The sequence below is a fragment of the Dermacentor albipictus genome, chromosome 1 (genome assembly GCF_038994185.2).
Source record: "Dermacentor albipictus isolate Rhodes 1998 colony chromosome 1, USDA_Dalb.pri_finalv2, whole genome shotgun sequence".
NCBI classification, from domain to species: domain Eukaryota; kingdom Metazoa; phylum Arthropoda; class Arachnida; order Ixodida; family Ixodidae; genus Dermacentor; species Dermacentor albipictus.
Window position 1 is genome coordinate 33,925,955 of NC_091821.1, and position 11,984 is coordinate 33,937,938.

The 11,984-nt window shown below is 45.8% G+C and overlaps 1 protein-coding gene across 1 annotated transcript; it reads left to right on the top strand.

Annotated features, from left to right (window-relative positions):
* Nucleotides 1–1,543: 1,543 nt before the first annotated feature.
* Nucleotides 1,544–8,617, top strand: LOC135901040 (uncharacterized). The gene is made up of 3 exons (XM_065430670.1): nucleotides 1,544–1,718; nucleotides 6,593–7,416; nucleotides 8,370–8,617. The coding sequence occupies exons 1-2, from the start codon at nucleotides 1,707–1,709 to the stop codon at nucleotides 7,397–7,399; spliced, it is 819 nt and encodes a 272-aa protein (XP_065286742.1). The 5' UTR covers nucleotides 1,544–1,706; the 3' UTR covers nucleotides 7,400–7,416; nucleotides 8,370–8,617.
* The last annotated feature ends 3,367 nt before the right edge of the window (nucleotides 8,618–11,984 follow it).

An 11,984-nucleotide genomic window follows, 5' to 3' on the forward strand; every position in this document is an offset into this window, starting at 1 on the left:
TTTCAACCCCGAGCACCCGTGTTGGAGCTCTTATTGAACGCAACTGTACGTGTGGTAACATACCCCAGTGGCACTGTAAGAGACGCCCGCGCGAATATATTGCCCGCCTCGATCGCCAGGCTGAATCCACGTGTTGCTAGAAACCACCACCACCACCACCAGAAGCGGTGATTCTTGCAAGTTGGATGATCCCAGAGGTACTTAGAAGTGGAGTTATATGGTTTCGTGCTATATACGAACCAAAGGATATACAAAACTTTTTCGTTAAGAGCGTATTGTGTAGTGTATAAGTTAGGGCTATTCTAGGAGATTGCAAATTTTCACGAGACAGTTGTTTCAGTACTGTTGTGCATCGTTTGTGCTGTATTCGCTGAGTAGTACGTCTCTTTCCGTTAATGGTCGCTGTCATACAAATGCCTTCAAATGCAGCATTTTGCACCTGCGAATAACACGCTGATAATACGAAATGCATAGGCTATAGGTATGAGGCCAACGATATGAACGGTACTACAGAGGCAACTGAGTTCATCAGGTTTCTGAAGCCTTGAGCTAAAAATCAGCCTTACATTTACACATCAATTTTTTTCTGCGACATTCAGAGCGAGAACACGAACAAGTCGCTTATGATTTTATGCAGATGCATTTATAGCTCATAAGCCAAAAAATATTTAGAAGAAAGCGCATTCATTTAATGCGACGCACCAAGAAATTCTTTCAAAAATATTCTGAGTGTTTGGCACGTCTCGCGAGTCATGAAAAAGTAAAAAAAAAGTAAGAGAAAAGGCAAAAAGGAGGATGCTGAAAAAATTGTTTGGAAATAAAGGAAGAAACCAGCTCGTATTTATATGAAAGAAATAAGAAATGGGATGCAAATTAGAAGCGTAAAGTTTTGCTTACAGCATGACGGACTTTTTAGTAAAGTAATACTTCATTCGGAAAAGTATAGAAGGCACAAGCATACGAGAGACACAATTCCGTCCGCATTAAAAATGTTTTTTTTTTTGCGTGCAGGCGATAATAATGCTAATCGCGCAAGTGTAACGCATTACGAGGGTCGTTGCGCAGGCGGGCTCCGCAGAGCAGCTCCGGCACTTGGGCTGGTCGGGGCTTTTCGCGCAATTGTCATTATTCGCATCCTGCCCCTTTCTAGGGAACACAGCCGAATTCTCGTGCCGCGCACCCGCTCGGCAGCGCCCGCGCCGCCGAATCGCAGCGCGCGAGTTGGAAACGAGCGGTCGGGACAATCCCCGACTGCTCCTCCTCTCTTCCGAGTGTTATTAACGGCGCCGAGGTGCGTCGAGGTGGAGGGGGGGCTCCCGAACCGACGACGCGATCACGGTGCAACGGCGCTGGCCGTGCCAATACTATCGGAGCGAGGAGGACAGTGACTCGACTGAGGAGGAGAGAACGCAAGGAAAGGCGAGGCGGCGTCCGTCGGCACCACCGCCACCTCCGCCGGCAGCAGCCTTGAATGAAAAAGACAAGAAACGGGTGAAAGCCACCTTGTATGTGCGTGCGCGCGTGCAAGTGCGCGTACGAGTGCGTGCGAGTGCGATGAGGCGGCGTGAGCTGTATATAAGAGCCGGGGTAACCTCCGAGCGGACACCACAGGCCAGCGGTTCGAAGAGAAAGGTTTTGCTCTACCCCAACGCGGCACCCTCGGTCGAGTCGACTTTCTTCGTGTGATCTCACAGACCGACGACGCGATGAAGGCAGCGGTAAGCGCAGCGGATTGCTGGCTATATCTGCGTTCGCATCCCGCTTCTTGAACTGCTGGGCACGTCTCGTACACTGCAGCTGACAGGACGAGTAAAGGAACGCACTGGTGCGAAAAATTTCATGTTCTTGCACCCGTTCCTTCACCACTGCAGTTTACGAGGCCCGTTTCAGCAGCCGAGTTGAGCTTTACCTTGCTGGATAAGAATGACTCAACGACAGCTCTGTCAGAGTAGCAGTCGCAGTCGGTCGTCTTACGCCAACTTAAGGACCTGCTCAAAGCAAACAACTAGTTCGTTGTGGGCAGGTAAAAGAATTACTTAGAAAGTTGAATTTCACTTTGTCTTTGGGGAGTGCCGTAAACCTTACACGAGTGCTGGCGCGTTTATTGCCTTACATCCAGGAATGCCAAAAACCTGAAATACTCTAAAGAGTAGCAGAAACGCTTGAACGGCCATTCACCGCGATAGCAGCGTGTGATTCAATAGAAGGCAGGCGATCTTCGTGCGGCTCAGTGGTACTCCGCGGCTAGACTTCAGAGTCGCACCATGTTAGAGGTAGAACTTGAACCATACCGTGGCTAGCTTTCGCAAACATCCCTCAGAGCCTAAACAGTGCTTTCTTGAATCCTGGTGAAAAACAAAAGAATAAGAGCTCAGTGCCGTCAGCTAGAAGCCTCTACACTACAAGTATCACCCGAGCAACCACGGCTGGTCGACGTGAAATATAAATGCCGAAGGTCTCAAGAGTAGTTCCTTTTCAGCCATTGCAAACTTTTTCGACTAAGTTTTCAGCTAACAGATGCGTTTCTTGACCTGCCGCGGTAGCTCGGTGGCTATGGCGTCACGCCGCTGAGCACGAGGCCGCAGGCAACGGCGGCCGCACTTCGATGGGGGCCAACCGCAAAGACGCTTATGTACTTGGATTTAGGGGAGCGTTAGCGAACCCCAGGTGGTCAAGATTATTTCGTAGTCTCATAATCAGATCGTGGTTTCAAGAGTTTAATCACTTAATTTAAGATGTAACTTTCCATTTCGTATGCCAGGGTATCATACGAAATTTACGATATTTTATTTCGCAATCCCTAACTTAGTTCTTTAATCTCCTTATATTTCAGCAACGTTAAAGACAGTTTATGAAAAAATATCTATCGCCAGCATTTCGCTGTATTTTGTGTATCCTTCGTTGGAAGGCCTCTGGTCAAAATAACATCTCCAGTTATCCTTGCGTCCAGCACCTTTGTCCCGTATATCGCCGGTGGATGGAGGCGTTAAGAAGGCTAAAAATGTTACTGAGGTCCAACTGCTCTACGCGATTAAATAAGGAGGTTCAACAATGCACTACCACACAGCAAAATGTTGTGCTGTTTGTTTAGGGATCATTCAATTCTAATTCACCTGTAGGAAACATTTAGCTCTACTGAGCTCTGAATATTTCAGTGAACGTTCATCATACTTGAGGGCAAAATATGATCCCAGGGGGTTTTGGTCACGTTGTCATTAAGTTTCATCTGTCAGCTATGCGCAATGTCTGCTAAAACATCGTAAATCGCCATAACACATTTGTAAGAGAAGGCAGCCACTTATGTTCACGGTACTACAAGTGCAACAGGGTAAGAACTACAACAAGCGAGCAGGAACTGGCGCTTGTGGATTAGTATTTGATTTATCATCATCACCACCTGCCTGTTTTATGTCCACTGCAGGACGAAGGCCTTTCCCGGCAATCTTCAATTCTCTCTCATCAACCGTGAAGGCTTAGTTATCTCTATTGTAAGACACTGTCACTAGCAGAGCGATTATATTACATGAATAATTTAAGCAAATCAGGGGAGAATGATAGCAGTAACAATCTCCATGAAAAACAGGCAACAGCTTGCATGATAACATGCAAAAACGAAGGTGTTCTGACCAAATGCAAGATTTCCTACATTTTTTATGACGTCCATGCTAGAACACCATCCGGAAGTAGCATATAAAACAATCAACACAGTTAGTACAACCACCAGTTCATCTCGAACAATTCAGAATAACATTATAGCCAACGTTCACGAAAAAGTAACTGCGTCTGCGTGTGACGCAAGTGTTGCCTGTTTAACGGTAATAATAACTGACGGAACTTTATGTGAAAAAGCTGCCGTTTGGATAGGAAAGAAGCTGCTGCGCAAGGCTGCGGTTATTACAGGGCTTCTTTAAGTTTCACATCAGCGAAATCTTATTCCCGCAGCGTTTTTCGCCTTGTGTTCATAGCGTAACGCATTTACCACGACGTAGGGTCAATCCTCCCCCCCCCACCCCCCACCCCCCCCCCCGACCCCGACTTTTGTTCTCAGAATCAGGAACACAACGTCATAACAATTATTCACAAGGATGCGCGGGCAGTAAGTTCGAGCAACAACATTTAGTCTTTTCTTATTGGAGACAGGACCAAAAATAGCTTGAACTTTCTACTCGTAAAGTACTCGTAAGATACTCGTAAGATACTCGTATGTACTTTGAAAAAAAAGTACGCTGGGAAAGGACGCAGAAATTTGTAAATGCGAGTTTTCTTTTATTGACTTAGGAGCTGGAACTTGGAAATTCTTTTAACTGTTTTTGTTTTTCCTCAAGACACGGTAATGTTATTTTCAAAGAGCTGGTGATGAAGTCATATTGCAATACTACAATGCTACAGCTTCTAACGAATAACGCACTTTCGTTCATCGCCAACGGCCTTGGATGAAACGCCAGCGGAAAGCCACGCATAAAGGAAGTGTTTTGTTAACGCCGTTCTGGCTGGTGCGCCAAGATGATTCATTTGATGATCCGAAACACCGTTAAACGCGCTTCCCATAACCCCACCCACACGCTTTAGAGTATGGGACACCGAAGGTCATTCCATGACGTTAATGTTATGCAACATGGAATCGCACGCTGTATACATCTATTGGCGTCTGTTTGATGTTACGAAAGACCTTAACCCTTTTGTAGTTCTGAAGTAATAATGACCGGACAGTTTTCTTTCCTAAGTGATGATGGCGTCGTCATAATGAATGCCGGGAGCTACTACGGTGATCGCAAATCGATGGCCGTTTTATATTCTCACTTGGAGCGTAGATCTTTGAAAATCGGCAAATAGTAGCTGATCATTTATATTTCCGGGGACTGCAAAGATTTAGAGAAATTCACTGCTAATTCTTTACGTTTAGCGAGTGCAGCATTGGGGCTCATGTAATCGCCTCCGAGGTCGCATCCATAATTACATATCTTGGAAGCCGCGTTCACGTTGTTCAAGTTTAGAAAGCTGTCAAAACGTGCCGCATGACGTTGCAGTTTTCCACTTTTTTATTTTACCTTTTCCTTTCCGATACTAAGCGAAAAGGCCGCTCATGGCACACAGTTATAGGCCTATTTGGAAGCAGAGGCCACGTTCCAAAGAAAAAAAAAAAAACATTCAACTTCCCGAAGCAGGGCAATAGGGAAGCTATATACAGCGGTGGAATAAGCAAAGTCTCAGGAGCCAACGTTTTGGCAAGGGGTCTTGTTGTCGTAAATTCCTGCCGTAACGAAGACAAGAACCCTTGATAAGACGATGGCTCTTGAAACATCCCTTGTTCTGCCCCCGATGATCCCTTCAGGCCTCCATCTGCTGTCTTGTTTGTCAAACGCAAAGTATTTTACGTAGTACCACCACCTTACTGACTGAACACAGTGACGTGACACATGCTTGAGGAGCTGCTCACAGGCACTCGCGTGTCATATAAGAGCCGCCTCAGTCTATTATGGGCAAAATTCGCCCCAACCGAAGAAGGGAGTTCTAGGTGAGAGCAGAGACGCAACCAAATTTTGGCCTTTCACCAAGCGTCGTTCATTTATATTCCTTACTGTCATTCATTAAGATGACGTTTTGGGTGGTTAACAGTGGCCAATGGCAGCATGAGGCGGGTCAAGTGAAATCCTGGAAGTTGTATAAGTAAGCTGTTGGAGAAGAGAAATGCCAATGTGTAAGCTATAATTTGTACAGTCAGGTCAGGAACCATTATACATCATAAAGATGTAATTTATTCCAGGGTGGGCCTTACACTCAAACATTATTTTGTAGGCCATGCTTACACGCGAAGGAACATAATCTCTATGTAACTATTGCGATGCATGCGTTTACAAATCGACCGTGAGTTCTAAGCAAGAAGTATATTACATGGTAAACCCATCTATCTTGTATTATGAATTGATTGGCACGACTTTCACACAACTCCTCAAATTAATACCCGATGTGTCACAACCAGTTATCTTATTGATCTCGTGTAGCTAGATTGCCTTCTCGACATGAGGAGTCATCATTAGTTGTATTTTAGTTTACTTTTATTTTATTCATAAATTTATTTCGCATTTGCGCGAGATGTGTCCATTTTTCGCATTGCATGCTGCTAATATGCTTTAGATTCTCAATTTACACAGTTATTCTCCATGTTAACACACCCCGATAGCACTAAACCAAATGCCTCATAATGGGGACTGCAACGTACTTTCGAATAAAATCAAAATAATTTTTAAAACGAATGTATCACCTGTGTTTATGAAGTCACCAAGCACAAAATACGGACACTTGTCGAAGAACAACACGCAGCGCATTTCTGAAAGTGTAAGGAAGGTCAATACTGCAAGAAGCTGTCGTGATGGCGTTTCGTCGAGTGCTGCTGTAGTCGAAATAATGCGTAGAGCACAATATTATTATATCACACTGCGTTAAAGGTTCCAGTTGGTCAATTTAAGAGATATACCTTTTGCACTGGAAAACCCGCCCATCGCGGTTAATATAGTCGAGATTTCAAAGGGGCATTGCAAGCAAATGTAATTGGCCAGGAGTGTTATAACGCTGTCTCGTCCGTTGCTTCCAGCTGGTCTTCGCGGTCAGCTTGGCCGCCCTGGCCCTCGTGTCGTGCGCCGACGAGCCGGAGACCGCTTCCACCGAGGCACCGGCTGCGCCCAGCACTGAACAGCCGGTCGCCGAGCCGGCTGTCGACGACAAGGATAATAAGACCGAAGGCAAGGAGAAGGTTGAGGGTCGCGGTGGCATCTTCGGAGCTGGGTTTGGCGGCTACGGACCTGGCGTAGGCATTGGATACGGCGGCCTCGGCTACGGCGCTGGTCTTGGCTACGGCGGTTACGGCTATACTGGTGTCGGCTATGGAGGCCTCGGCTACGGCGGTGGTCTTGGCTACGGCGGTGGTCTTGGCTACGGCGGTCTCGGCTACGCACCAGGATACGGCGTGGGCTACGGAAGTCTTGGCTACGGACGCCTCGGCTATGGAGGTCCCGGCTACGGCGGTGTGGGTTACGGTGGGCTCGGCTACGGTGGTCTCGGCTACGGCGGAGTCGGCTATGGGGGTCTGGGTTATGGTGGCCTCGGTTACGGTGGTGCTGGCTACAGTGGTTACGGAGGCAGATACTACGGCGCCGGCCGCGGTTACGGCCAGGGCGGCTTCAACTACGGCGGTGGCGAGGCCCAGAAGCGCGTGTACGGTCACACTTCTACCTACGGTCAGACGTCCACTTACGGACTGCAGGCCAACGCCGGCAGCGCGTATGGTGCGGGACACCAGGCTGGCGGAGCTGGCTACGAGAAGTCGGCCCAAGAAGGAGGAGCGGTCGGCGGACAGTACGGCGGCCAACACGTCGCAGGCGTCGGAGGCCCCCTTGTCTGAAACTCACCACCCGCATAGTAAGTTGGGAATTTTGCTATTCGTCACTTACAGGCCCAATTTAAATGGTTATACGGATAGTTAGGGTGTCTGAAAAGGCACCATTTGTCCGTATGCTACTCAAGTGCATGCGGAATGTTGAAATTTGTAGAGATAGGGTCCCCTAATGTGGTCCTCTGTGTTGCGGTTAGCTTATCGCCTTTACATTGTATGTGTTGTGCGTACATGTGTTTGTGTACGTTGGAAGACTATTAGGATAAACATGCCAATCAACCAATTATTTCTTGGCAGGCTAGACTAAAACAATCTATGAGAACATGTGCATGTGCGTAAGCACGCTAAAAGCTAAACCGTATCAACGAGAGCCCCTTGCAGGACATCCAGATATTCCTAATAGTGTTTAATTACTTGACTTGTACGCTTGTGATAAGTGCGATCCTAGATTTGAACTTCAACTGCGCCAGATAGTATTGCGTTTTAATCATGACTGTCCAGCCAGAGCAACAGAACGCCTAGCGAATTGTTGCTTGGATTCAAAGGAATTCAAACAGGCATTTAGTGCAGATAAAGTAATGCCCTAGTCACCTAAGTACCTAGAAGGCTTCCGCTGAATTTATTCTTTATTCGTAAACAATTTTGTCAGAATACGCAGTTTCTTCGATCACTTGGTTAATTAAAATGCACTTACAGATGTGCTACCGAAAATGATGATGAATAGCTGTGTATATCAATTTTTAAGAGGGAAACAAAACAAAGAGGGAAAGGAAGGGAGGTTAACCGAGGACGTGTCTAGTTGTATGTCCTACACTTAGGAAAGGGAAATAATCTTTAAGAAATACAAGAAGTGCTATCCAGACTGTAGCTAAATACCTGAATGAGCATTGCCTGATAACGCTTCTTGAAACAATTCGTGCGTGTTTTGTGTGTGCATATGTCAGTAAATAAGCGATTCTTCCCGTTTTATTTTCCCTAGGATAGTAGCTTGCCTCATCCTCCTCCTACCGGGTCTGCGACGGACAAAGAGGAGCTGGATTCTTCACCAACACTGCCTGTCAGCGGACTTCAATCATCTTTTTAAAACAAACTCGCTTCGAAATGAAATTTGGGCATATCACGAAAAATAACGCGTCACAGGAGGCCGGTCCATTTTTGGTGGTCGCATGAAGGACCTTGTCCAACGGTGAATACTCTTGTTTGAATAAATGTTCCTGTTTTCCATAAGTACTGCATTTATGAAGGAATCATCATAGGACGCAACGCAGAAAAATTCGTCACGCCGGAAAAAAAAAAATGGACGACTGCTGTGCACATTTGTTTCTTGTTTTTTTGTTTAACATATAGACGTGACACCAGACTATTTCATTTCTCCGCGTGGCTAATTCAAGTGCATTGAAATGCACTTATGTCTAAAACACCTCTGTAATTCTAGATTCACTCCGAGGAATCTTATCTGCCTTTCTCGAAGCAAAAGTGTTAGATGCCCTAGCGGGACGCACGAGATGCAGAATGGACCAAATCCGTGATGCTTGACCAATCGACTAAACGCATTGCGCCCTGATTTTGCCGATGAGCTTATCTGCAGCTTCTAATCAAACATATTGAAGTTTAGGTTCATTGCTTACCTCTCGGGCGCCATCAAATTATGAACTGTTTGATTCAAAGAAAAGAGCTCAACTGTGTCAGTCGTCCATTTTTTTTCTTTACTGGCGCTGTAGGTTTTTCATGGGTGTACGCAAATACTGGTGAACACTTCTTCTCTTTTCTTCTCAATTTTCACCACCTTGTCCCCCATTTTCCAGTGCAGGGTAACCAACGGCGATTAACCTGGATAACTTCCCTGCCTTTCCCTTATCACCCCTCTCTCTCTCCCCCCCCCTCTCTCTCTCTCTCTATCTCTCTCTCAGGGAAATGTTTGTCTGGCGTCCGCGACGCACCCAAGTGAACTATGGCTCATGAAGAAAACACTTCATTAAACCTTTCTTCAGACTGGAGCGTGAAACACGGCAAAGGCGTCTGAACCTGAACGTGATAAGGAACTTGCCCGCGAAGACAACCTTGCGCTAACATTTCCGTAAATTATACGTCGCCTTCTATCTTTTGACGATAACGGGTAAGGTCAAGCCAACGGCTAATAAGCCTGTATAGTTGTGTTATAGACACCTCCTAATCAACAGAGCTAAACACAGTTGTTGATCTTCAGCTGCTTGGACTTCCAGAGGAAAGGAACGATCGAGGGCAGTGAGTTTCTTGCGTCTTCATACTTGCACAAAGAGAACTTCGATGCATAGTAAAAAGGACCGCACACTAAAAGAACAGTAAGTGACACGATCGTAGTGTACAGGGTGTCCCAGGTAACTTGAGCCATACACTAAAAATATGCAACGGCCGGGTAGTTAGACAGAACCAAAGTAATGTTGTTTGGCGTCGCTTGGAGATACTCAAATTGTTATTTTTTCATTCCACCTAATCAGAGTATATGTCTTAATTAATTATTTAATTAATCAACTTCTCAAATATTACAGTTAGATGAAAAGTGTCAATGAGAAAATTGCAGAGCAACATGAAAAATGCCTGATACAGGTTTATGTTGCTCAATACGTGCTACATAAAAGCGTTTATCCGAGTGTGAAAGAAGCCCACGAATACTCGCAAAGTGCCTCAAGCGACAAGTCGCGCGGCAATCTTGCGAGCATTTGCGGGCTTCTTTCACGCTCGCAAAACACTTTTATGCAGGACGTATTATGCAGCAGAAAGCTTTTTCAGGAGTTTTTCATGTTGCTCTACAATTTTCTCTACAATTTTTTTTTATCAGCCTGAAAGAAAGCCGCCGAAAGACAAAAACGTATCGCGGGGCACTAGCCCCACCACACATATTACCAAGAGCGCATCTGGTGCAACAGCTGGCAGGTTAGCACGTCCGGCTCTCATCTGTACATTGCCGCATTGGACATGAATTCGATCTCAAGAGGCGCTGGTGCGCAGGCTTTTGTTTTGCTTCGACCAATGCACTGAGGGCGAGGATGAGGAGGGGGCCTGACAACGACGGTTTGCAAATGCAACACGAAAAGGAAGCGTTCGTTAAATACTTGTTATTTCAGTAACGGTTGCCTCTGATTTTAAAGATAGGAGATTAATAAATTCTGTTGGGAGAGAGAGTGAGTCAACTTTTACTGATGTCAGCAATCACGAGGGCGGACGCAGCCTTCCTCCGCCTGGCATGCTCCGCCTAGCATGATGCCCTCTGCATCATGGTATTTGTGCTCAATGTGGCGCGCCCTTGTCTCTCGTCGCTCCTTGTGGTGCTCCGGGTGCATGTTCTTTGGAGAAATTATTCTACAGTATTGAGGAGACTTGTTATCAAGTCAGATTACCATAAAAGCGTTATTGCACTTTTTGCAATCCAGAGGCCTTTGTGAACGCCTATAATTTAAACGTCCTTCCTGTTTCGTTTCTTTTTATTTTATCTTCTCTGTTTCAGCCCTCTTTCCAACTCCCATCTCTCCCGCACCAATGCAGCTGGGCGAACCGGAAACTCACATATGGTTAAACTCCCTGCCGTTCATCTATCTCTGTCTCTCTTTCATAACGAAACCGAGAAGAAATGGGGTTAACTGAGGGGCCCGATATTTTATTAATGATATCATAAGAAGCCAACAACAACAACAACCACAAAAAGGCACCAAGGACAACACAGGGGAAATTACTTGTACTTACTAATTCAAATCAAGAAATTATAAATTAACGGAATTGAAAGTGGATGAAAAAACAACTTGCCATAGGCGGGAAATGATCCCACGTCTTCGCATTACGCGTGCGATGCTCTAAACAACTGAGCTACCGCGGTGCCGTTTCTCGATCCACTTTCCGGGGTATTTATGTGTTGCTACAAGAACTAACCCTGGGAATGTTAGCCAGCACCCCCACTCACAAACCTTGGCGGCGGATGTGGAACATCCTTTCTGCCGCAAGCGTCACGAGTACATAATCTTTTTGGGTGACGACATTGATGTCTTCCCATAGCACGTGTGGGTCAATAAACCCACACGTGCTACGTGAAGGCATCAATGTTGCCGGATTCCAGACCCTCATTATGTAATGAACGAGAAGAAAGGGGGTTAACCGACGGGCCCGATATTTTATTCATCATATCATAAGAAGCCAACAAACAAGGACACCAATGACAACACAGGGGAAATTACTTGTAGTTACTAATTGAAATAAAGAAATTATAAATTAATGGAATTTAAAGTGGATAAAAAACAACTCGCCGTAGGCGGGAAATGATCCCACGTCTTCGCATTACGTGTGCGATGCTCTAACCAGTTAAGCTACCGCAGCGCCATTTCCCCATCAACTTTCCGAGGCATTTATGTGTTGTTAGTAGAACTAACCCTGGGAGTTCGAAACCATAATTTTTTTCTAGCCAGGGTTCATGGCACCGGCGGACATCAATTTCGCAATACTCACCTTGGAGCTAAATGCAAAACTGGGTTTGATAATTACCGCATAATTAATAATTTAGTGCTTACGTAACTGTGCCACAGAAGCCATTCAGTGCTCAAGCCATGCTTAAGGGTCGTCTACTGTG